The following is a 27,455-nucleotide window of genomic DNA, read 5'->3' on the forward strand; positions in this document are numbered from 1 at the left end:
GATGTTCTGTGTACAAATCAATATTTCCAGTGCTTTTTGCCTCAAAAGGCCGCTACAGATCAAAAATTATCGATTCCCTCTAGTAAACCATGTGGCCTTCTAGAATGGTCCGTGTGCTGTTTCTGCACAGTGCCCCACTGTTGAAAAGTTTGACTTTTTACGTGTCGAGTCTTGCAAAGTTGCTGAATCCCACATCATATCATACTGTCACCGACTGTATGATTTCCACACAGTCCGGTGGTTACCACAGGTACAAATCACAGCTCCACTTGAGCCTTTCACATTTCCTGAAAGCCTGGAATGTAAGTAGACACGCCTGCAAGGCAGCCAAATTTGTGGGATTGACTGGCTCTTTCCATGCCAGGGAACCCAAGCTCAGACAGACTCTGACCGCTTTATAAGAGTAATATTTTTCACTGGGGTGAAGCATTTTCCAGGATTGTCCCAGTGTTTTAGGCATCAGGATACCTTGCAGACACATCAAGCATCATGTTCTCTTTCCAGGTCTTTTTCTGTGGATAGCATTAGGAAACCCAACCCTCGGCTTTCTTTTTATGTTTCTCTGTTTCCTTCCACCGTGATGCAAAGCAGTAATGCAGTACCTGCTGTTAATTCCAATTTTTTTTTATTTTTAATTTTTTAATATTTTATAATTCTTATATTTTTTAATTTTTTAATATTATTATATCATACCTCAGTACCTTATTTTTTAATTTTATCAAAAAGAATTTTTTGTTTTATTAGGATGAAATTTCATTTCCCTATCCCTATATCTAATCCAGTCCTGTTGTCTGAGAACACTGCCGAGATGGGCCACAGCTAAGTAGGTGAACATTCATGGTCCATCACAGCGGCCAGATCATTGGGAAAAATGTCCTGACCTCTGTGCTAGGAATTTACTAATGACATTCCATTCTGTTTGTATGTGGATCAGGAAATTCAGGATTTGTATTAAAATTGCACCACTTCGGGCGCCTGGGTGGCTCAGTCGTTAAGCGTCTGCCTTCGGCTCAGGTCATGATCCCGGGGTCCTGGGATGGAGCCCCACATCGGGCTCCCTGCTCCGCGGGGAGCCTGCTTCTCCCTCTCCCACTCCCCCTGCTTGTGTTCCCTCTCTCGCTGTGTCTCTCTCTGTCAAATAAATAAATAAAATCTTTAAAAAAAAAATTGCACCACTTCCCCCTTTTAGCAAAACCCCATGTTTGAAGTGAATGCTCGTATATGAAGGCAGGGCCAGCACAGTCTCTATTAAGAGACATTTTGTTGCTTTTTGCTACTGGCCGGTATTATGATGACTCGAGATTAATTATATCCTAACTGAAGGTGTATTTGTAACATTTATACCATTCACCCACCTCAAATTTAAAGATGCTTATGTCAGGGCACCTGAGTGGCTCAGTCAGTTAAGCATCTGACTCTTGATCTCATCTGAGGTCTTGATCTCAGGGTCTTGAGTTCAAACCCCGCACTGGGCTTCACGCTGGGCATGGAGCCTACTTTAAAAAAAAAAAAAAATGATGCTTATGTCCTGTCAAGTCACCGTTTACTCCACTATAGTGCCAAGATGGGGTGGGGATGAAGATTGTGATTCCAATATCTCTACTTAGGGATCTAGCTAAAATAATCTGGACAGGAAATTATATTGGAAGAGAACATTTAGGCAATCCCACACACACACATCTCGCTGTATAAATATAATTTAATGTCTGTATGCGGACATTTCTGTCATTAAATTTTAATAGGCAACAGTAGTGCCTTAGATTAATACCAGATAGGGAATCAGAAATCTCATTGTTACAGTTACACTCTGAATATTCAACCTCCTCCTTTCCTGCAATGGGAAAAGCAGCTCCCTGCCTTATCTCTCAACTCTCAGTACCGTTGACACTCTGTGATCTATCTGTGACAGGTATTGCTGAGAAGTATGTATTTTCTCCACCTGGAACAAGTATAAAACAGAGCACTGTGAGCTTGGTCAGCCTGCCTATTCCGTTAATGTTGAAAAACATTCCAAAACATTCCATCTTCCACACCACAGATGGAAAATATGGAAGCTATCCTCTTTTTCTTCCTCTCCCCAGATAATGTTGACAATTAGTATTTTTATTGATTTTTCTCTTTCAGTGTCCTTTTCAAAAATGTGTATGAACTACTTCTTTGTTCCGGCAGAAAAATCACAAAGCTCAGTAGACCAGATAAAGTGAGATAAAGTGAGACTCTATGACAACCCCATATCACCCCAATTTGACAGATATCCAGCTTGCTTATCTATAAAGCATGCAAGTCTCTTAGGATCCATGAGTGTCATGGCAAAAGGAAAATGATGCTACTATTTAATGGCGTGTAGAACTGTCACAGTGCTTCTTGCACCCAGGATTGGTAGGAGGGGCCTCAGCACCATCACAGAGAGCTCACTCATTCTTCTGACATTAGTTAGCGACCCGGGTCTGTGCTCAGTCTGATCCGTTTCACTGGTCTAAGTGGCATTTTAATTAAACAGTGCTCTGAAGCTGCATATTAAGTAGAAAATGAAATTAGGGCATATTCCTAAGTAGAATTCAGCTCATCTAATATATAAACATAAGTAAATTTTAAATTTCATTTTTCTAAGTCCTTAACTGTATTGATGTTCAATATTTAGTTGTCCCCAGAGATTTTAAATAGTAGAACTTTCTTGTATATATCAAATTCATTCAATTTAAAAAGACTGTTCCACTAGAAAAATGACATCTGTTGTGTGAATTCACCCCAAGTACCCAGTTGACAAGTGCGTTGCTGACTTATTGCATTAGGATTATTTAAATCAATCGTAATGAATTATACCCATGAAATGTAACAACCTGTGATTCTAAGCTCTTTAAAAATTAGCTGAGGGTTTAGATAGAATAAAATATACATGTATTTCTCCTAGTCACACATATCGTAAAATATAATGAATTAGTAATTAGTGAAAATATTTAAAGGCTAGCTCTGCCTGGTGCCATCAGTTCCATGGATATTGAGACTCATTCCTGTACCCTCACACCCCAGCCCGCTGCTTCCCTCTAAGCAGATGAGCAATAAATATTTCTTGAATGAAAAGAGGGGCTCAGAATATGTTACATTATGAGAGCTACATTAGGGAATGCCATCAGTGATTAATTGCAAATTTCACTTAGACTAATACATCCAGATCTCATCAAGAACACTTTGAAGCACAAAACCATAGACTATCCTATTGAAAGCCAGTCATTTCAGGGGCATAAAAGGAAAACAGCAATAACAACCACCACCAAAAAAAAAAAAAAAAAAGTAGTAAAATGTGGCCTTTCCCTAAGCTATTTTTTTTTCTAAATCTTTAAAATCTTCATTGGTAAGGTACAGTGGAGAATTAAATCAAAATTTTGATTTTTTTTTTCTTTCTCATAACCTATCCCAGTCTTCATCTTGACTCCCTGGAAAATGGTGGCTAAACAGTTCTTAAAGCCCCCATTATTTATCAGTGTTCACTCTAAGTCAATAATTAAAATATAGAGACAGGTCTAGCATGGGAAAGCATGCTATGAGCTGTTTAGCTCCCAGACCTCGCACCTGTCTGCACTCCCCAGTCGGAGCTGTGTAATCTGCTCAGCAACCCATAGAGCAGACTGATCTTCCTGTAAGGGAAAATATGACAACTAAGGAGGAAGAAAGCTATCTCTCTCCAGCCTCCTTCTGTGGGCCTGACCTCTTCCCTAAGCTTTCCCTCTTCTAAGCCTTATAGGCCAAGATTCATGTATTACCTCATCTCTAAATAAGACCTTGCATCCTGAAGCTAAAATGCCATTCCTGGTCCCACAAAGGTGGCAAAACTCTGATAGACCCTCCCTGAAGAAACACCTGTTTTGAGTTACCTGGCTTTTGTAACTTGCCTACTGCAGTAACTTTACACCTTATATTTCATTGAAAGCCAAATGCCCAGTGTCTACAATAGTTCTGAGATTATTATGGTTATCTAGAAGGGCAGATTCTCATAATGAATGGAATCCACTCTGCAGCATCCAGAATGCCCAAAGAACCTATAGGCTCTCTAAGGTCACTGTCAGCTAAAGAACAGTTATCAGTAGGGGAGAATTTCGTCAAACCTATCCTTTCTAGAGACCTGTGCCTCCCCTCTGAATTAGTAAATTCTAGTCTGGCCTTAGTTCTAAATCACTACAATCAATGTGTGCCCAACCCCATACTCTTGAAACTTTGTTATCGCAGCTTTTTGTTTCAAGAGAATCCTAAACTCGAGACCCACAGGGTTTCCCAGTACAAAAGCCCTAACAACTAATGTAAATTAACGCAAGGCTTCAGAAACCAGTATCCTGAACCTCACTGTCAGGAAAGCGTACCAAAGTTGTGCAGTGTTAGAAATATAGTTATTCTCCTTTTGAACCTCAATGGTATTTTCTCAATGCTTTTATCTTCTGGGGCTTTGTATAATGAAAACCTGATCCCTGAATCTGTAATTTCTCTAATACTTGCCTTTTTTTTTTTTTATCCTGTGTGGTTAGCAATTTCATGTACAGTTAGGTTCATTTGCCTTTGTTTGTATTCAATTTCAGAGTATTTTTTTTCATCTTGTTTTATTTAGTTTTGTTTTTTCAAATAAAAGCATGTCAATACGTGGTTTGTAAAGAAGCCTCATTCCCTTTCCTATCCCTTTGACTTTACTGTTCATGCCCACCTCCTTTAATTAAACAGTTTCTTTAGTTTCTGGCTCTATTTCTTATGTACTTTTTTCTTTTTTTCAAAAATAAGCATATGAATGTTTTTATTTAGTAAAATATCCCACAAATCACTATAGCAGATCATAGAGATTTTTCTCGTAAGTTTTATGGCTACGCAGTGGTGCACCCTGTGCATAGACTGTGTTTTTTGGGTTTTTTTGTTTTTTTTAACTTGTTCTCTCTGACTGGATATTGAGCTTGCTTCCATGGTTTGCTAGTAAAATAATACTGCAGTGAAGGGACGCCTGGGTGGCTCAGTCGGTTAAGCATCTGCCTTCGGCTCAGGTCGTGATCCCAGGGTCCTGGGATCGAGTCCCGCATCGGGCTCCCTGCTCCGCAGGGAGCCTGCTTCTCCCTCTGCCTCTGTCTCTCTCTCTCTCTCTGTCTCTCATGAATAAATAAATAAAATCTTTAAAAAAAAAAAATAATAATAATACTGCAGTGAATAACCTTGTACATTTGTGGGGTTTTTCATATTGTTAAGATTGAAAATGTAGAGAAATTTCTTAGAGGAATGATTGTTGGGTCGGAAAGGTAACATGTGTCTATTTTATGCAAAATTCCCCTCAAGAGAGGATGTACCATATTGATCATCCACCCACTTGGTATGAGGGGGGCCAGTTCCTTCACAACCCTGCCAAAGGAGTGTGTCCTCAAGCTTTTGAATTTTTGCCAATCTGGTAGGTAAGGAGTGGTACCTCAATATAGTGTTAATTTGCAGTTCTCTTGTGATAAGGGAACTGGGCATCTTTTAAGGGGTAAAGGACATGTGTGAATACTTTTTGTGAACTGTCTTTCCTGGCAGTTGCACACTTTTCTATCAAGTTTTTAGTCTTTTTTTTTTTTTTCCTTTTTTTCCCTTCACTTTTTAAAAATTCTTATGGGGATGCCTGGGTGGCTTAGTCGGTTAAGTGCCCAGCTCTTGATTTCAGCTCAGATCATGATCTCAGGATCGTGAGATTGAGCCCCAAGTTGGGCTCTGTGCTCAGCAGCGAATCTGCTTCTCTCTCTCTCTCCCACTGCCCCTCCTCCTACTTGAGCATTCTCTCTCTCTCTAAAATAAATAAATCTTTAAAAAAATAAAAAATAAAATAAAGATTCTTTATGAAGGAGAGCAGCTTTTTATCACTGATATATGTTACAAATCTTTTTCTCTCAGTTTATCTTTTTTCTTGTTACATTGACTTTGGTGTTTTGGACAGTACAGAGATTCTTCGTTGCTTTTATGTTCTCAAATTCACCAAGTTTGAGTCCTAAGAAAGCCTTTCCTCACACCCAATTTATAAAGGAATTTATACCTAGTATTCTCACATTGTCTCATTTGTTTCTTCTCCATTTAGAGTTTGGTATGGTACATTGACTAAAAATCTATCTATTTAAGCTTCTCCATCTTCACTGGGGCCAATCTTGATAACTTGTATTTTCCTAAGAAATTATCCATTTCATTTAGATCTTCAATTTTGTTGGCGCTGGTTTATGCAACGTATTCTACAATTTTTATGATTGCTTCCCTTTGTCCTTTCTTACTTTGTTATATGTGATTTATCTTTTAATCATAAATTAGTATTTATTTTGCTGATTTTTAAAATGAAACAGCATTTTGATTACTGTTACTATTTTTCGGTTATCTACCATATGAATTTTTTCTTTTGTCCTTTTTATTTCTTTTTTGTGTTTTTTTTTTTTTTTTCTGGAGAAATTCCTTTGTTGTTCTTTTTCTGGCTTTTGAATTAGGAATTCACCTTCATTATTTTAATTCTTATATATTTGACATAAAATTTTCTCTGATCACTGTTTTAATTGTACCTGACAGATTTTGCTGCTTAGTGTTTTCATTCTCATTGCTTCTAGAAATTCTACAATTTCAGTTTACATTTCCTTTTTGACCCAGAAGTTGTTTATTTAAGTTTCTAATTTCTAGACAAAAGTTCTTTTGATTATGATTTTATTATTAATGTCTAGATTTTATTGCATTATGGTCAGAGATGACTGTATTATTTCTGCTTTGTGGAACTTATTAAGACTTTTTGTAATGTAATATGTAGACAATTTTGGAGAATGCTTTGTGAGTACTTGAGAAGAATATATATTCCCTATGATGGAAGTATAAAACTAGAAAAAGAGATGGGGGAGAACTAAAAGATTTGCCTACCTAATTATATTATATTTAGCTCTTCTATATCTGTCATCTTGTCAGTTTGACCTATATTCAACTGGGAACAGTCTTAAATATCTGTCATTAATGTATTTCTAATTCTTCTCACAACTCCTATAGTTACTGTTTTATAAAGGAGGTTTGTATTATTTATCATACAGATATTTACTGTAATATCTTCCTTATGAATTGTGACCTTCATTGTTATAATGTTCCTTATTCTTGTTAATGCTTTTAACTTGAATTCTAAAATCTGATAGCAAGACTATAACCCTGTTGTCTTATTTTTTTCTATCTGAATGGTGTATCTTTGCCCAAGCCTTTACTTTCAGCTTTTTTGAGTTACTTTGTTTAAATGTGTCTATTCTTTACAGCATAGAGTGGGGTTTTTCTTTATGAGCTAATTAGAAAATCTTAAGAGAAGTAAATTGCATTCATTTCTATATTTTAACTGTCATATTATTTTATATTTATTGACCATATCATGTTCATTGATTGTGTTTTTTTCTCTGTGTAGTCTGTTTTCTTTGGGGTTTTGTTTGTTTTGGTATTTAGAACAGCCTGTATTTGTGTTCTAATGTTTACCTTTATACTGATACCTTTTATAAGGCCCTTGTTCACTTGATAGCTTTAAGTGGTATTCTGTGACTCCCACCTATTACCAAAGCAACAACTCACCCTTGTTCCCACCTTTGTTCTACATTGATATCGACAATTAAATATACTGAATGATTACTATTAGCCCTTTTCTCCACTCATCTCTTGGTTGAATTAAGGTTGGTTTGATTAAGTAGGTACCTCAGGAAGTTTTCTTGGATACAGTACTCCCCTAAATTCTTGCATATTTTAAACTCATGCGTGTGTGTGTGTGTTGATACTTGAAAGATAGATTGGCTGGATATAAAATTTGGCTCACTGTTTCTTTTGAGATTCTTTACAATGCTTCTTCACTATTGTCTAGCTGTGTATATTGTTCCTGAAATGTGGTATCAATTTGATTTTTTTCCCATTGTAAGGAATTTATCTTTTAGTCAGTTCTTACTCAGTCTTTTAAGTCTAATGGTTAACTGGTATACATCTTGAAATTGACTGTTCTAGGACCATGTTCAAAGTACATGGGGAGCCATTTCAATAGATATAGTTATTTTATTTCTGGATTATAGTTTCAAGTATTCTATTATTTTCTTCTTCTTCTTCTTCTTCTTCTTCTTCTTCATCATCATCATGTATTCCAATTATACATATACTGGATTATCTTTATCCTCTATATTAATGATTACTTTCTGATTCTTTTTACCTTTTGTTTATTTCATTTTGTTCTCTTGACTATTGTCATGTCTTTCCTCAATGATCCCTATTATATTTTCAATTGAATCTATATTCTCTTGGGCAGCTTGTAATTTAGTTTGAATTTCAAATAATATTTTTTTAAATTTATTTTCTGATTTTGGTCAACTCTATCTTTATGCTTTTTGTCTGTTAAGAGCTTTTAAATTTTGATTCAAAAAGTCTTTCTATGTTTGTAGATGCTTGTTTCAAAATATCATGAGATTCATTACAATTTTCTCATTTGTGCTTTTTGTTTTCTTTTGATGGAGATAGCAAATTTCCATTAGCTGTATTATTACAACTCTTATTTCTGATTTCTTAAAGTATGAATATTATCTGCTATTTTCTATTGATTTTGAATTTTTTTTTCATAGACCAACAGTAATAGTTTTATCTAAGCAAAAATAAAGGATTTTGGTGAGTTACTACATTCCTAGTTCAGGAGCACCCTCTTCTGTTTCTTTTGTGAAGTACTGATTCTTTAGTGAATGACATCTTTTTTTTTTTTCCCCCAGAGAGTACTCGTATGTCTTATGGTCCTAGAATTCTGTTTTGTTTCTGCAAATACTTAATTTCTACTTCATGCTTCTTTCCTGTCATAACCAAATGTCTAAGGGCCATTTCCTCCATTGACATCAGCCCGCTCTTCTTAAGCAGTGCCTTCTCAAGACTGCACTTCTCATTCTGTTCATTCCAAACCCCTTGCATTCAACCCCGCAGTAGCTATGTTCTGATCAACCAGGTCTGCTGTCAGCATTTCCCCACTCAGGATAAGAATTTATCTTTCTGAGGGTGATTTTTTCTGTTTTTTCATCCCCCGGTCCTGGTGCCCTCTCCTTTTTTCTGCACACTCTCCACCTTTCTGATCCAGAATGGGCTCCTGAGCTGGCTGTGCTGGTTTGGGGCATTTATGTCTCTACTTACATATAACTTTTGAGTTCATTGTATTTTCTTTCTCCTAATTATGTTGTAAGTATGCATTATAGATGGTTTTATTACTCTCTTAGTGGATATTTATGGCCTTTCAGGATAAGCAGAGAGGTTAAAATTTAGATGTCAGCCCTTACAGTATAGGAGCCCAGTATGCTTCAATAAATAATTTGAAGTAGATAATGATGATAAACAGATAGATCAATGGATGGATTAGCATAGACTTAAACAGGTTAAGAGGAAACTGGAGTTGTATATTTCAAAGTTCTTGGCCCATACTTACTTTCCAGATCTTACTTTACAGCCAGACCTTTCTCCAGAGCCCTAGTAATATAAAGAAAAACACTAGGTTCATCACTTTTTGACTTTCAAGTGAAGCTTGCAAACTTAAACCAAATATGACTTTTTCTGAGTCTTTTCCAGGTAGTATTCTTTTCTTGTGCCATGTCTGCCAGCCACCATTTCTTGTCATCATTTCAAATAGGTTACAGTACTCTGCCGTCTTTAAGTTAGCATTGCAAAAGTTCACATCTATATTTGCTAGCTTTTTTCCAGGTAGGAAAGGGCCCTTGAGTGCCCAAAACATTATCGAGTGCACATTTCTTCATATATCAATATTGAATGGATTTTGTTAAAAACGAGAATGTTTTCAGAATTTGCTTTTATAATTACAAATGCATTTTGAATACAGGAAAAGAAGAGACAAAAATAAAATAAAGATTATTAATTTAAAAAGTCATCTTTTGTGCATTTTATTCTTTCACAGTATCCTTCTCTTCCTTCTTTTTTCTTATAAAAACTCACACTAAGGACTCTTGTATAACTCACTTATATTCCTAATGACTGCTAAAACTCCTAAGAACTACTTGGAAACAAGTTATATATAACTTTTCCAGAAAATTTTAATTATATTTCCTAATTTGTATACTCTGTATACAACAAAAATCTAATAAAGATTGGGGGAAAAGATTTTACTATGAGTATTAACTATTACCATATTGTATACTATACACGATATTATTTGAACTAGGGAAACTTTGTATGTTTCTTATGTTCTGTTGTAATGTCATTACCTCTAAAACACAATAGGAAGAGTCTAAATTAAAAAAAAAAAAACAAAAAAACCTTAGCCCAAAACAGTAATATAGGGTTAAAGGAAATGGTTTCTCATTCTAGTCTCTGTTCTTGTTTCCAATATTTTACTACTTTGTATGCTTCCTAAATTCATCTGCCTTTCTGGCTTTGGAGAGAATTTTAAGCTGTCCAGGAGGATGGGCCTCCACACAACCTTATAAGAGTTAACATAACCCATGCTGTGGCTCATAGGAGAGAGTGCCCCCAGAAAAGGAACCAAGTCTGACTCCAGATTTTGAACCATATTATTGAATCTGTATCTTCCAAGATTTGAGATGCAGTAACACTTAAATATAAGTGTATTAACCTAGTTTCTCCAGGAAGCAGAAAGATAGGCAACAGAAAAAAAAAAAACAAAACTGTAAAATAGTAAAATTAAAAGTCTCTTGGAATTGTCTATTGAAAAAATTCAACATAATATAAAAGAAGAATAGAAATACAAAATCCTACATTCTCATTTTGTTTAAAAAATTAACATTATTCAAATGAGTTCAGTGTTACACATATTGGATGGGATATTAATGAAGTGTGAGTAGAAGTCATCTAATTGATATGGAGAGTTGGTAAAATGGCTTTTTTCAGTGTTCATTTTGAAAGTATTTTAGACTTCCAAAAAAATTGCAAAATACTACAGTGTTTCCATGTACCTCTCACCTAGCTTCCACTAATGTTAACATCTTTTGTAAGTGCAATTACTGAAGCCAGGAAATTAACATTCATGTAGAATATTAACTAATCTATAAACCTTACTTGAATTTTGCCAGTCGTCCCATTAATTTCCTTTTTCTGGTCCAGGACCCGATCCCACAATGCATTTAGTTTCCCTGTCTCATTAGTTTCCTTCATACTGTGAGGAAACTCAGTCTGTTTTTCTATTTCATGACCTTGACACTTTTGAAGAGTACGGACTGACCAGCTCTTTTACAGAATATCCCTCTATTTGACTTTGCCAGATGTGGCTCTGTATCTACCAAAAGGGCACAGTTGTCAGCCATACCCGATTATTCTGTGGGTGGATTCTTGACCTGAAGGCAACTGTTACAATGACTTTCCAGATCAAGTAACTTGAATCTGTTTTGAAGAAAATGAGCTGGATTCATGAATCCTTTGGGGAAGTAGGTCACAGAATTGAGAAACAGAGATCAAAGTAGTGCTGTCAGTGCTTTAGATAAAAAGTAACATAGAGTCAAGTATGGGGTGGCCATTCCAGGACATACACAAGATGAGCAAGCAGAAGTAGTCAGTAGAAAAGAAAGAAGATGTACTTTGGAACTGAGAGAAAAACAGAGACACAAAGAAAAGCGGCTTAGTTTAAAAGACCAAGTGAGTGAGATGAAAGGGATCTTTCTGAGATATCCTAAGGTAGTGTATCCTAGATTTCTTACAGTTGTACAGTATTCGGGTCCCATTTCCAAAAGAAATACTGTCCTTGGATTCTACAAGTTTCCCAGTTGCAGCCTGAAAACTGCTTCTCGTGAGCTAGCATAAAGGAGTCTTGGTTTTTTGCATTGAAAATGGACATAACAAATAAATAGAAACAAACAAACAAATAAATTAGAAAGAGCAAATAAGTAAAAAAATAGAGCATGGTGGCTGTGGCCGAATCCAGGCATAACTGGATGCTTCTTTTATCTTTTGATCCTCTTAGAGTCTGGACTGACTACAAGTTAATCTCGACAGTAACATAGACCTCTGCAGAGTGGATCATGATAAGAATATCTAATCACTGAATTTGCTCTATGGTTCCATGGCCTGAAGAAAATCTCAATTAAAACAGTTTTTAATGCAGCATTAACCTTGTTGATCTCAAGTGTTTATTTTCCCCTGTTGCACAGTATATGTTATTCTTTCATTAGTGTGACCTTAATCATTCTCAAATGTGTCAGGTATTGTTGAATACCATACTCTAAATAACCCAGGACCCAAGAGCTCCAAGCTACATGCTTGCCTAATTGGGCAAATAGTACAAAACTGGAAATTCTTTTTCTCAGTTGTTAGCTTAATTTTAAAGAGAAGGAATTGGTTTTTAAAGACTAATTCAAGTCCGATAGTTCATTTTCACAGTGAAAGATGACTCTTAACTTTCTTAACTTTTCATCATCTAGATATATATACTATTCAGCTTATAATTTTAAGTTTATTTTATGACTTGTCTTTTTATGAGTGAAGAAAAACTTGTGGTTTTTCATTAACATACTAGTCTTGACCTTTCTTTGCTACTCAAGAAAACATCATTAAGGGGAATGCACACACACACACGTGCACACACACACATACATATTCATACACACACAGAGAGCGTTATATTCATTGATTGTAGATTTGTATACCCATTCTGCCACATTTACAAATGAACTGATGTATGTATCTGTTGCTGGTTTCTTGTAACATTCATCCGTTAATTCCTTGCAGATAATTTAAAATGAAATGAATAACAGCTCTTTATAACAGGTTAGAGCTACAATGTATCATCTTGTCTCAAAATAAATAAATGAAAAATTAATAAGTTAATAAAGTAATTAAAATGCAGGCTCTGAATTCAGACATATGAGTTTAAAAATTGACCCATTAACTGTTAGAACCTCTTGGTATCTCCATTTCCTCATCTTATAAATTTTGAGGATTAAGTCAAGTCAAGTTAATTCTGAGGATTAAGTGATTTGTTTTTTCATGATGTACCTGAAACAATGCCTGGCACATAGCATTTAGTTCTCATTATGTTTTTCTATCTCTTCTCCCTTGGGCCAAATACGGTAGAAAATATTAAAAAATAAGATTGCAATTCACATATCCGAAATAAAATGTTTAATAAACATTACTTCCCCTCCCCCCAAAAATGTGAGTCATGGATCACTAATAGTGAAAATGCTTGAAGTACTTAATACTTAGAGTATAAATGTTTATAGCATATATTTTGTTTTGGAATGAATTAGTAATTTATTTTGGAAATGTGGAACAAGCAAGCAAACAACCAATATATTGATATGTAAGGCAAAGCAAATCAGAGTCCCCCTAAATTCTGATGAATACTTTGTGGTGGCAAATAGGGCAGGATGCTAAATAAATAGTTTGCATTGCAAATCTACAAAAATAAAGAATCAATTAACTGTACTTTTGTGATGTATTGCTTAGAATTAGTAATTAAATCAAAGCATCAAAGATGAGGAATAAGTGAAGAAATAGTTTACATTATAAAATATAATTTTAAAATTTTGACCATGAAATGTTTTCATCTAACAGTATCATTAAGACACAGGACTTCAAAAAAAAAAAAAAAGACACAGGACTAGTCACATAAAATTAACCATGTTAGCTATATATTAGTGAATGTGATTATTTTACATATTATTATATTCATGAGATGATATTAAATCTGTTATAACTATGTATCCATGTATTCAGCCATATTAGTAATAGTCATAATATCAATTGCTATCATCTGTGTATTCTTTTACTTTAATTGCTTGTAAAGGGCCCTCAGCAGATATCTGTCAAACGGATTCTTCTTTTTAATAGCCAAATTCTCCCATAGCTTGGGGGATTTGGTGAAAATCATCTGGACTGTTATTGTCCTTAATCTAAATTAAGTGTTGTTTATGCTGTGCTAGAAAGAGTGTCTAAATTGATATCTAAATTGGTTAAGCTCACTAAAAGTAGAATATAGGGATTTTAAATTCAGAGTTGCTGTTAGGGTAAATGAGTTAACACATGGAAAGCCCATCAGTACCTTGATCATAGTAAATATTCAGTAATACTCTTATTATCATTTTGAAAGAAAAATTTCTTAAGGTACTATATGTTTATTAAGACATGACTAATCTAAGAAAAATGAAGTCATAGCCTAGACTTCATGTTAAAACAAAAAAAGAAACACTAGAAAAATATCTTCAGTATTTAAGCTAGGCTCCAATGACAGAGCCATAAAGGGAAACACTGAGGAATTTACCAAATAAAATTTAAAACATCTGCGTTAAAGAAAATGTTCAACACATGAAAAAGTGCTCAAAATCCCTTGGCATCAGGGAAATACAAATCAAAACCTCAATGAGATACCACCTCACACCAGTCAGAATGGCTAAAATTAACAAGTCAGGAAACGACAGATGTTGGCAGGGATGCGGAGAAAGGGGAACCCTCCTACACTGTTGGTGGGAATGCAAGCTGGTGCAGCCACTCTGGAAAACAGTATGAAGGTTCCTCAAAAAGTTGAAAATAGAGCTACCCTACAATCCAGCAATTGCACTACTGGGTATTTACCCCAAAGATACAAATGTAGGGATCCAAAGGGGTACGTGCACCCCAATGTTTATAGCAGCAATGCCCACAATAGCCAAACTATGGAAAGAGCCCAAGATGTCCATCGACAGATGAATAGATAAAGAAGAAGATGTACAGAATGGAATATTATGCAGCCATCAAAAGGAATGAAATCTTGCCATTTGCAACGACGTGGATGGAACTGGAGGGTATTATGCTGAGTGAAATAAGTCAATCAGAGAAAGGCATGTATCATATGACCTCACTGATATGAGGAATTCTTAATCTCAGGAAACAAACTGAGGGTTGCTGGAGTGGTGGGGGTTGGGAGGGATGGGGTGGCTGGGTGATAGACATTGGGGAGGGTATGTGCTATGGTGAGCGCTGTGAATTGTGCAAGCCTGTTGAATTACAGACCTATACCTCTGAAACAAATAATACATTATATGTTTAAAAAAAAAGAAGAAGAAGAAGATAGCAGGAAGGGAAAAATGAAGGGGGGAAATTGGAGGGGGGAGACGAACCATGAGAGACTATGGACTCTGAGAAACAACCTGAGGGTTCCAGAGAGGAGGGGGGTGAGGGGATGGGTTAGTCTGGTGATGGGTATTAAAGAGGGCACATACTGAATAGAGCCCTGGGTGTTATACGCAAACAATGAATCATGGAACACTACATCAAAAACTAATGATGTAATGTATGGTGATTAACATAACATAATAAAAAAAGAAAAAGAAAATGTTCAACAAAATTAAATCTAAACAAACTTAAAAACATATATGCAACATGTTATAAAGGGTTAATATCCTTTATAAGTAAAGAACTCTTATGAATTGACTTTAAAAAATGAGAAAGGTATGAAAGAAAAAATAATTGCCTGAGGATAAACGTATAAAAAATGTTCGAACCAGCTAGCAACCCAAGAAAGGTAACTTAAAACAACTACAAACTGCCATTTTAAAATCAATTTGGTTAGTTTTTTTAAAATAATGATACGCAGTACCTTATCTGCATATCCAACAATTCAAAAGCTCTAAAAACTGCCTTTTGTAGCTCATTTGGCAGCAAAACGTTACCTGACTTGGACACTCCGGAAGCAAAACGGTGTTACCTGAAACGAAGTACTCCTTATTTGTGCCTTTTAGTGCAAATTACATAATTATGGTTGCATAAATACTCATGTGTTTGATTATTAACTGCTTTCCCGGACTCTGCTCGGAGTGTTACGGGACAGAAGGCATTTGCATCATGTTAACTTCTGAAAATCAGAAAAATTCTTAATTCCCAAACCTAACTGTCCCTAAAAGTTTTGGATGAAGAACTGCAGACCTGCATTTAATTTGACAGTAGAGAAAAACAAAGTTATTCAGAAACCCCCAGTGAGATTACAAACTGTTCTATTTTGTGAGTGGGACAGCGATAATCTGGCAATTTATATCAAAAGCCCTAAAAGGGTATATGCCCTTTACTCCCAAACTCCACTTCTAGTAATTTATTATTATTAAATTATTAGGAAAATGATGAAAGATTTAGGTTTTAGTAAGTCCAAGACAGATGGTATATAACAGGCAAAAACTGGAAAGTCCCAAATACTCAGTGACAGAAGAGGTGGGGTCATCCAGGCTCTAGCCACACTACAGACCACTGCTGTGCCGCTTTTAAGTGATATCGTACAGTAATGCTCATTCACATTGAAGATGCCTGTGGTATCTTGTTAGGTAGAAATACCAGGCTACAAAAACAATATGCACTATATGATCTAATTTCTTAAAAAAATATTGGTATTCATCTATGTCTAAAAATATTCAAAGGATATTCACCAAAATATTAACAGTGGCTATCTCTGGATGGCAACATTGCAGATGTTTCTAATTTTCTTTTTATAACTATGCCTTGTCTACAGTGAACATGTGTTATTACTACAATAATAAGACTTGTAAATTTCATTTAAGTATATCATATAAAGCACGCCAATATATCTGACTTAGATTCCAAGTTCTCTCTCTATATATAATTAATATCTATCAAGAAAAATGTAATATTCATCATACTTATAAGAGTTAATAATTATAGGGGCGCCTGGGTGGCTCAGTCGGTGAAGCGGCTGCCTTCGGCTCAGGTCATGGTCCCAGGGTCCTGGAATCGAGTCCCACATCAGGCTCCCTGCTCTGCGGGAAGCCTGCTTCTCCCTCTCCCACTCCCCCTGCTTGTGTTCCCTCTCTCGCTTTGTCTCTCTCTGTCAAATAAATAAATAAATAAATAAAATCTTTAAAAAAAAAAAGAGTTAATAATTATAAAGGCTCAGTGTGTTTGGAAAACAGTATCATAAAGCAAAGCCTTGTTTTCAAATAGCGTGTTTTTGCTTATAGAAGCCTTTACAGTATTGTTGATATTTTAAATGTGTATGTATAAAAATTAGCCATGAAGAATGGGAACTGTAAATCATACTGCCAAGGAAAGTGGGCTTACAGTTTCAGACTTTATAAAAAAAATATGCCCAGAGAGCGTATGGCCAGCGTTCAAATTCTGACCCATGTGGAGAGAACAGCAAGCTAACCATCTTGAATCGTGGGATGTCAATTGAGAATTTATAATGCCTCTGTTTCAGTCATCAGAAACAGTTTGCAATCCTCGGAAATGTATTTTGACAATACGATCTTTATCCTGAAATACTCCTTTTAACAATACAAATAAATAAGAAAACCGTATGCACTTTCAGGAAAGCAATTTGCCTTCTGTGCTGCCTTGAGTGGTGATAACACGAGGACGTGCCATCCTACTGCTGGGCATGGGGTAAACAGCTAGACCCAGCAGCGTATCTGCGGAGAAGACGGCTCTGTGTCTTAACTCCCGATTTTTAAGTCAGTGCTTCTTATAGTTCCTACAATATGCGTCAGAAATTTGGTGCTGACTCTGAATGCTTTATTCCACTTTGGTAGACTACTTCTGCAATCCGTGAACAATTAAATTGTATTACTTTTTATTAGAAATTGTGGTATCTGTTGCTTCTTTACTGAAAGAAATAATTCTTTATTTTTCAGAGCTTCCATATGGCTGGGAAAAAATTGATGATCCCATATATGGCACTTATTATGTTGAGTAAGTCTTTAAGTTTCCTACTAATTTGTTATTAATATGTGGTGCAACTGTTTTAGTATTTCAGTTATTGAGCATGTGTGGCCGGCAGCACCTTTCCTTTCCTTTCATCTTACTTTAAAGTATCCACAAAGACTCTGGCAGCCCCAGCGAGCTGTCTCTTTCTTCTCCAGCTGGCTAATTTGTCATTCTTTTCCTTTGACTCATGATTCTAAAGCACCAATTGGAAAAGTGTTTCACGCTGTCCTCCAAATGAGTGATAATTAAAGATATCAAAGTAAATGCCCTTCATTTTGCAATCAAAATGTTGGGAGCTGACTAGTTGTGCAAAAGAGATGTTCTATTAAACTAGATTTCAAAACCAATTAGAGAAAGCAGCCATACTTTCCAGTTGAAGGATAAAATAAAACTTAGATCTGTTTTGTTTTGTTTTGTTTTTTTCTCTTTTAAGGCCCCATTTCAAATCAATAGTATTCTTTCTGTAGATTGGACTTTTATGTTATCTAATGGAGGTTGCATTGCTTTAATGTATCTTAGCATATGAGTTATCCCCTCTATCCATTATTTTATTTCAAATAAAGACCCTGTTAGGGATTAAATTATATACACATTAAGGAAAATCAGGTAATATTCATAATTTCCAAAAGTTAAATATCCAGCTTACTTTTCTAGAACCCCCTTTTCTGATAGAGAATTTCTTTTTATTCCTCCTAGTATGTAATGTTGTTAATGTTATTTGGGTGAATAGCAAAGCCTACACATTGCTTAGGAGAAATGTACTACCCAAGAAATGCAGAGACTGAAAAACTAAAGGTGTTCACATTATTTATCAAGGTCTAACTCTGTTTTCTCTAATCACATTCTGTTTAACAATAATAATCTAGATGGTCAAGGGTTAGAGATTAATGACATTATTGCTAAATTGTTTTGCTAACAATATTCAGTCACTGAGCTTTTACTAAGTGTCAAGCCCTTCTTTGTGCTGGGGAGGTACTGATGAGTAAGTCCTGTGTGCTTCCAGCCCTTGAGCAGCTTTCTCATGAGCTTGGATACTCTGACAACCATCTTCATTTGGAAAAACCCCAATTTTGGCACCACAGTCAGTCATCTCCAGTCAAGGTGAATTCACCTCATTTACCACATGCAATTTTCTTATATAGTATCTAATGCTCTCATGTCAGGTGGATACTCAATAGAAGCAAAAAGTAAAATAAATGCCTGGAGGTGTCGCTAATTGTAAAAATAAAGAGACATCCCTTGCATATAGTTATAAGGCCCCCTGCTCCCCCTACATTGCTAATGAATAAAAATACACATATTTTAATAATAATATAGCTGCAGCTTCTGGATAAATGTATCAACATTGCAGGTTTCCAGTAAATGCTAGCTAGTCTTAAGTCACTAAATCAGGCTGTACTATGCCTAAGACTATTACATCGGAAATCCAAGGTAGTTCCAGGTAAGGAAAGAGAACTGAGGGATGTGACAAACCAGATCTCATGTTTAATACACTTCCTTGCAGAATTCATTGAATGAGAATTTTTTCTTTAGTCCAGATATTAGCAAATTCCAGCAAGAGCCAGGGAGCAAATATTCTGGGGCGCCATATGACCTCTGTCACAACTATTCAACTCTGCCACTGTAGCTTGAAAGCAACCATAGACAACACTTAAATGAAGGGGCATTAGCTACCATCTAATAAAACTTTATTTACAAAAATAGGCAACTGGCCAAATTTGTCCTACCAACCCCCACCCGATTCTAATTCTTCAGATTCTTCTTCCATGTCCTCAACTGCTTTCAAGCTGGCTTCAATGTGGAAAATAATATTTAACTCAAACCTTTCTTCTCTGCCTTAATTATCTATCATAGAGGTGAGACACCCAACACATCGGAAAGCAATGCTTCGTACCTTCTCTTTCATTGAAGTGTGTGTTCTTCATGTAAAGAGCGGCTACTGGTGGACCCCTTGTAGTTAATTACTGAATTGGACACTAGCTGTGACCCTAAACGATAATTGTCCTCATTATTTTTATACTTCAAATGATTGTCTTTTTTATTTGTTTTTGCTTAAATTATATTTCTGTCTGCATTTCTCTACTTCAATTCTCATGCATTCACTGTCATAGTCAGAAATTGTTCATAAGTTCGCCAGTCATGTCTTATATCATTAAATCAGTCTAACGTTAACATTTAATAATTTTAGATTTCAAGTGATTGTGATGTCATAGACACGGGTCTTAGTGAGTCAGATTTAACTTTCCTCAGATTGCATCCAGTTCTACTACTTGCCATGGTTTTTTCCCCATTACATGATTCCATAACATATACTAACACCAATAATTAGATGTGTGGGTGTCTCAGACTGACTAGAAAATAGAGACAGATAATTCAAACCTAAAGATAATTTTAAGTAGAATTATATTCCAGTATTGCTCAGAAACATCCTTTGGAAAAAATTCATCAAAACAAATACCTCAATTTATTCTATATAATGTAAACATTACTTGAAATCAGGGATCTCTTCCATCACAACAAAGACAACTTTTCCATTTTACCTGAAAATATCTATTTATGTGGTGTGTTTTAACTGTTCAAAAAAAAATGAGTTGCATCTCCATTACACTATTATTTTCACAAGGTATGTATTGGTTCTAAATAGTAGTCTTGTTGGTGGAAACTATATGAATACATATGTGAGCATAGTGGTTATTTGTCACTTTCAGTGCACAGAGTATTTTTGTTAGAAAAAGGCCACCAATTTCTTATAGTTAATTATACAGAAAAACAATAACTGTCTAGTTTAAGGTAAGTTTCTATATCAAGTTTTCATTATAGACATCATAAGATATAATATGCCTAGATTAAGACACTTCAATTAGTTGTAGTGATAACATTGATATCAATATCTTGGAATCATATAAATTTGTCATATTAAAATTCAGTTAATGTAAGAAAGCAAGGTGGTCTTCATTGTAAATCCATAGTCAAGAAAATGTTGATTCACTAATTCTATTCATAATAACAGTCAATGGGTTTTCTGTAGAGCTATCATTTTTGGTGTTTAGTTACACACTCACTTACACAACTAGAGGTGCGGTTACAAAATATGACAAACATTCCACCCTCCCACCTAGTGGCAAAAAAAGCCTGTGCTAGGACACCAGAAGTCTAACTTAGCAGTCAGCTGCTCTCTTCAAATACACTAGCCTACTTGGGAGCAGAAGCTGGACTGTGGTCCCTCTGGATTCAGCAGGTCATGTCAGGTTGAAATGAGCCCGTGCCTCTGGCATGGTTGCATATGCCCTCTTTCTCCTTGTCAGCCCCAGACAAGCAGATAGGAATTCCAGCAATCAACCGCAGGAAAGTGTTTATACAACTTGAAACTGAAAAGCCCGGATTGAATCGTTTTTGACCAGCAGTACCGACTTTTCCTTTCTATGCCATAATTCTGTCCTCTGCAAGTTCAGTTTTAAGATGATAGGTTTAATGTATTCAAAAGTCAGAAAAATCATCACCACCATCATCATTACTGTATCATCAAAATAGTTAACATTTACTGAGTGACTGCTTAGTATGTGGCATGAACTGGATTAAGTGCTGGACAGTCTTTACCACACATATAATCCTCACTATAGCGATAATGACGTAGATTGTCTTAAGTGTGCAGATAGGGAAATGCTGGCTGAAGAAGTCAGGTAGCTTACCCAGTTTCACACATTATTGAGAGGAATGGCTGTAATTTAGACGTAGGCACTCTGACTGGAGAGCTTAGACTCCAAACTCTTGCTCAAAATCATCATCCGGTAATGAGCATTCAAAATCGGTAATACTGTAAACAAGCCTCTGAGACTCATCACTCAGAAGAATGAGGGGTCCCTAGAGAACGTCCGCTCTCTGGCCCACCTCTAGTAGTTTCGTGGTCACAGAAAGATGTCCAACAAGGGGAGGTCGTGCTGCTCACAGCCGGGGAGACTCTTCTGACCCAAGCATTCTGAGCCTTTCGCTCCATTACCAGTGGCTCGGAAGGGGCTCTAGACAAGATGGCCACTGGTAGTGAGACTTGCAGGGCCTGAAAGAAGAGGCGTTCATAGTGGGGGGACCTTAACATAGGGATGTTGGCACCGGGGGGAGCAGCCGGGGCTGCCACACAGCTCTGCATTGTAGAGAACAATGGGCCCCACTCAACACCTGCATCCGCAGACAGGGCAGATGGAGCAAGTCTGTACTCTGTGGAGCAGCAGAAAGAAGTTAGCCCAATTTTTCCTGACAGACACCAAATCCATGAGAGTACAGCATTTAGCAATGTATTAAGAAGTCCTGAAGTTGCTAACTAGAAATGTAACTGTCACTGTTCATAAAGAAAAGAAAAAAAAATTCAATGAAAAAAAGTGCGAAATGTAGAGTTGAACAGCTGTGACTTTTGTACCAATGTGGTTTTTTTCTCCTTTTTTGTGAAATTATGTCTGCTGGGTACGTTTTGGTTTCAATGGCAGTTACACAATTTGCTTAAGTAGCTAGTCCAGAAGACACAATTTCCTGGAGCAGCTTTCATGCAAAGCTACCTCCTCTGGCACAGACGGAGAAGCAAACCGTATAACTACAGTTAGAACGATGGTGGGGACTGACAGATGTGATTTTCATGGAAAGGTTTTACAAGTTTTTCATGTGATGCCACACATCTGCTACTCTAAAATGTTACTTGTGTACAATTCCAGAAAGTCTGAAAGATACCACACAATATCTTCAATGTAACATTAAATGTAAAAGGAAAATCACATTCACTTCATGGCTAATGATGAGTATTCGTCATGATGTTGCAAGTTGGAAAGTAGCTAGAGAGGATTTCAGCTCAGTATCTTATCCTAAGGATGTTTCTCTTCTTCGTGGCTTTGAGTAGTTTTCTAAATTTTCCCAGAAAAACTTCCTAACTTTAGAATTTTTTACAAGTCAGCATGAACGTAAAACATTTCCAATTAGAAATAAACAGAAAAGAATACCCTTTAAGAAACCCTGTTTGTTCTTAGAGAGTTGTTTTTCCGAGAGCGAAAGTTAATTTTTCAAACTTTCAGCTTTTCCCATCAATCTGCAGACACTGGCAAGCTTTTCCTGATGCTTTTTAGACAGCTGTTTGACAAAGAAATCCTTGCCCCGACTTACAAATTTATGCCATAGAAGATACTAACCTGGAGTGGTGGTGTTGGTGAAGTTGCTCAGTGGTATTCTATACTAAGGTGAGCTCCAAATCTTGTAAATAACATGTGGTCTCATCAATTATTGTCATTTAGTAGCAAAGAGTATGGGCTGCAAAGTGTCACAGGATGGCAACCCTGCAGCTTCCCCGTTGTGAGATCTCCAGTAGACAGGTTATGGAAGAGGAGGACAGAAAGGAGGAGAAGGAGAGAGAAGGGAGGAGAGGAAGACCTTTTATTTTGCACTTAACCACATGCCAAGTCGTATTCTAAGTGCTTTACATATACTAGCTCATTTAATACTCAAACACACACACACACACAAAAACCCTGTAAAGTTTGTATTGTTATCCCCATTTTATAAAGAAATTGAGGTACAGATAGTTTTACAAGTACTAAGTAATAGAGCCAGAATTTGAACCTGGACTGTCTCATCCCACAGCTGCTGTTTGGCAATGAACAGGAATGTAGTAAGTGCTCAATAAATGTTAGTTATTTTTATCTTCTGTATCCCAATAACATGGATAAGGCCCCGACTTGTGGCATTACTTCTGTAGCTCCTTCGTGATTACAATATACCCCCAAAGTGAACAACTCTAAGGGAAATGCTGTTTCTTTAGAATTAGTGATAATTCCATCAGCCCATTGAAATGATAAAGCAAGGACTGCAGAGTATCATGTCTCTGTGGCTTTCAAAAGGGTTGAGGTTTCAGAGTAATCCGCAAGGACGTTACTTTTGTCATAATTATCTATAGTACATGTCATCTTATATAACCAGGGATTGGTGAAAGTAATAGTAGAAATAGTAATGTGTAAGGCACTATTTTAACTTTTAATGTGTTTTCACATCCGTTATCCCAAATGACAGTCACAACATTTACAAATGAGGGAACCAATCCTCTGAGGACTTCATTGAGTTCTCCAAGGACAAATGGCTAGTAAGTTTGAAGCTTGATGAAGTCCGATGCCCCGTAGAGCTAAGAGAGACCGTTCAGTAGAGTAGCTATGTTTTTACATTAATATAAAATGTCTATACTTTACAAAATATTTTCTCATATTAGTTAAACAAGCATAAATCAGTTCACTTCACAAACAAAAGGAATAAGCATATCAAAATAAATATGGGGTACCTGATCTCTTCTGAACTATAGGCAGCTCTTTTGTGCTAAGGCAGCAGCCTTCCATTTTTACCTCCTTCACTCTGAGCCAGGCCAATTTCATCCTCTGTGGCATCACTCTTTTCAGCCTGGAAGAAACAAGCAATCTAGCATGGTAAGTGAGGGACACTCTAGCACCATGCATATGCTCTTTACATTACATTAACATTTCTGATAGTTTGTAACTGGTAATTCCTACTTCCCTCCTCTGGACCACTGACTGATATTATATAAATGTCAACAGGCTATTAATTTACTTTCCTAACACTATGGTTCAACCACAGATCGGTAGAAAGGCTTATGGTTCTTTTACTCTTTATGCCAGGGTCCTTCAAATATTCTAAAATAAACTATGATCAGTTCAATCAAAATGAAGTCCCAAGTCCAATCTTCTTACCACGATCATCCAGTCAAGATTTGAATGCACACCCCTCATCCACTCCTTACCTGAGATTAATTTTTCATGCTATGAGGCCCTCCACCACTGCTGGTTCATTCTCATCTGATCCAAATGTGTTCTATATTCTAGTTACCTTCTCCTCCCCTGAATGTCTTTTCAAATGAAGGAAAGAAAACTTGACTCTGTAATTAAAAACACTCTTATTAGCAACTGTTTGATCTCATAAACCACTTTATTTAACAAATCTTCGGGTTCTGAATAAAGAATGCTTTGAGCATCCAGAAGTTTAAGTTGGTTTAATTGCAGGTGGGGTTTTACAAATAACAATGAATTATTCACCCTTGGCATCAGTTACATATAAATGTTAAAAAAAAAAAAAAAGATAATTTTTACAATTCTAATGGATTATTTTCTTTGTCTTGAAGTCAGTAATAAAAGACGGGGGAATTATTACTCCAGCACCAACTTTTCTTTGAGGATGTATTTGTGAATATATTCGTAAACACTTTGGGAGGAGTTGTTTGTTTTTAGGTATTTTTTATGACTCTAGCAAATTAAATTGGGCTGTTGTTTAGGTGATTCTGCAGAGGTTAAGCACAGGCATGTAGCCCAGTGGCACAAAGCAGGGGAACTTAGTGAAGGGGCAGCAATGTGAGGGACACTATCCCAGGGAGAGAGGGCAGGAATGGTCAGAACTGGAAACACCATGCTATGTGCTCCGGAGGAAAGCACACCATGCTGTGTGTTTCCTCCTTCTCCCCCATTTTTATAGGACCGTGAGAACTTAAAAGTAGCTTTATGAAGTCAGGGAAGACAGTCTGCTTTTGGGGGACTGCTGCTCAAGGGAGTCGCAGACAACCTTTTGAGCTGGATGTGAGCTGTGTGGAGAGTATTATTCCTGCACTGAGAAGACCCAGAGCCCTGTGGGAAGAGCCATCCCTCCTGCTGAGGGAGGGGACTCCAGTCCAGTGTAGCTGCACAATCGTGCTTGCCTCCTGCCAAGGCAATGTTATATAACACACGAAGAGATCATTGTTTTTATTCTAGAATGTGTGCAACAGTTAGCTGATAGAGCTTAGTTATTCTCTCTCTGGCTTAAACATGCTAGGCTTCTTGTGGGTGAACTGTGGATTGCTGTTTCATGCTACCAATCTGTGTCATCGCATACTTTGGAGTCATATCTTAGACTGAGACTAAGTTCCAAAGTTAGCACATAAAGTGAAAATTGCACAGAGTCAAAATTATCCTAAAAATCCCTCAGGATCACAGCATGTTGAAAACTAGCATAGTGAAACAACACCACCATTTTTTCCCTTTGGTGTTAGGAAAGAATTCTTTCTGGAATTGAAGGACTTGGCTGGCATTAGGTCTTTTAGATCTTTAATAGATACATACCCGGAATCGCATTCAGGACAGAGAGATGCTAACACTGGCAGAGGGATGAGGGAGCTTAGTCAAACCGAGGAAGTGGCCGATTGATGTCATTCGTTGGGCAGCCTGTTATTGAATAACATGGAGGATGGTCACCCTGGCAGTGGGTAAAATGTAATGCCTTCCACCCCCACACGAGAACTTTAATCTCATCTTTTTCAATATGCAGATAATGTTTTTCAAAATTCATGTTGTGTCACAGACCATGTTAGTAATAGTTGTCCTTTTTGCATCCATGATTTTGAATTCACAGGCGAGTACAAAATTACGCTTAACCTCCCTGGCTTTTATCTGTCAAATGAGTGGTTTGGATTAGGTGATTCCTAAGGTCTTTTCTAGTTCAAGGAATATCCACTGCACCTGTGTTAACAAGGATAACTTTGGCCATTTTCCTGTATGAGCCTCATTATTTTCTCATTATAACTGCTGATCAAAGAATACTGAAAATTTGAAAGCATTTTCTTTCAATTTCCACTTGTTATTTGGCTAGACAATAACATATATATTACCATTTAAAAATTTTTACTTTAATGGTTTTAACAACCCCATCACATGAGTGTTATGGAAAGAAGGCCTCCTAAAAGGGTGGATGATTATAATAGAATCTCCTTACAAAGCTATGAAAAAATAAATAAATAAATGTACTTGATACCTACAGACTTGAGATGATATTATGATTGTCGTTAAAAGGGCAGAAGGATAAAGATAAGCTTATAAACAAAAAGTCAGGGTAAGCACTGTATTTTTCACCATTATCAAGGCTGAATGCATTCAAAGGGAATATTGTTGTCTCCTTTTTTATGATATGAAGTGACATTGTTAAACATTTATTAGTAGCGTTTAACAGGCGACTTCGTATTTAACTAGATGAAATTGTATTACAATAGACTCAGCTAATTTTATAATAAAAACAGATGGATTACAAAAAGTTTTATTATCAAATTTCACGTTCAAATTCAATCTAGCTAAGTAAGATGAACTTTAAAATTGTCAAGGAAAAAAAAATTACTCTGTTCTGTGGCTTAGAAGGTTAACTGGATCTACTACAGGCAAAAGAAAGTCAATTTGCTGCGATAAACCAATAAAATTGGTTTTGCACTAATTTAGTCTGGAAGAAACTCACCATTAGGTGTGTAGTTTCTGACAGCTTATTAAGTACCATGGTTAAGTTTGTCATAACGTTAAAACATTAGTTCAAATTTCCACTGAGCACAACACTCATGCATGGAGGCTGACACAGTCTCCTCATCCTGTTCTTACTTCACTTTCTTCCATTTTAATTGGGTGCAAAAAAAAAAAAAAGTGAATATATTTTCAGATAGATAAAATGATAGGAATGATTGTCCTTTTTTCTGTAATGTTACTTAGTAATTGAGTTTGTGGCATTGACAGCGTATAAATACTTAGTAACTATTAGTCAGCCCAGAAAAATGCTATTAATAGCTACCATCTACCAAGCACTTGGTAGGTAGTTGGTATCTTACATAACTCATTTAATCATCAGCAGCAGCACAACACTTTATGTTAGATGCTGTTATTCCTGTTTTATGGGCAAGCCATCAAGCAAGTAGGTGGTAGAATAGAGTTAGAGCCCAGGACAGGAATTTAGAGACTTTATGTTATCCACATTTAAGCTATACT

At 36.3% G+C, this 27,455-nt stretch overlaps 1 protein-coding gene across 3 annotated transcripts in view; it reads left to right on the forward strand.

Annotated features, from left to right (window-relative positions):
* Positions 1–27,455, forward strand: part of MAGI2 (membrane associated guanylate kinase, WW and PDZ domain containing 2) — a 1,320,571-nt gene that overhangs the window by 997,176 nt on the left and 295,940 nt on the right. For all 3 annotated transcript variants that reach the window (XM_032401138.1, XM_032401137.1, XM_032401139.1), the window contains exon 7: positions 17,580–17,637. In XM_032401138.1, the coding sequence (XP_032257029.1) occupies positions 17,580–17,637 (58 nt within the window). The remainder of the gene's footprint in view (positions 1–17,579; positions 17,638–27,455) is intronic.

Source organism: Phoca vitulina, unplaced genomic scaffold (genome assembly GCF_004348235.1).
Source record: "Phoca vitulina isolate PV1807 unplaced genomic scaffold, GSC_HSeal_1.0 scaffold4, whole genome shotgun sequence".
NCBI classification, from domain to species: Eukaryota; Metazoa; Chordata; class Mammalia; order Carnivora; family Phocidae; genus Phoca; species Phoca vitulina.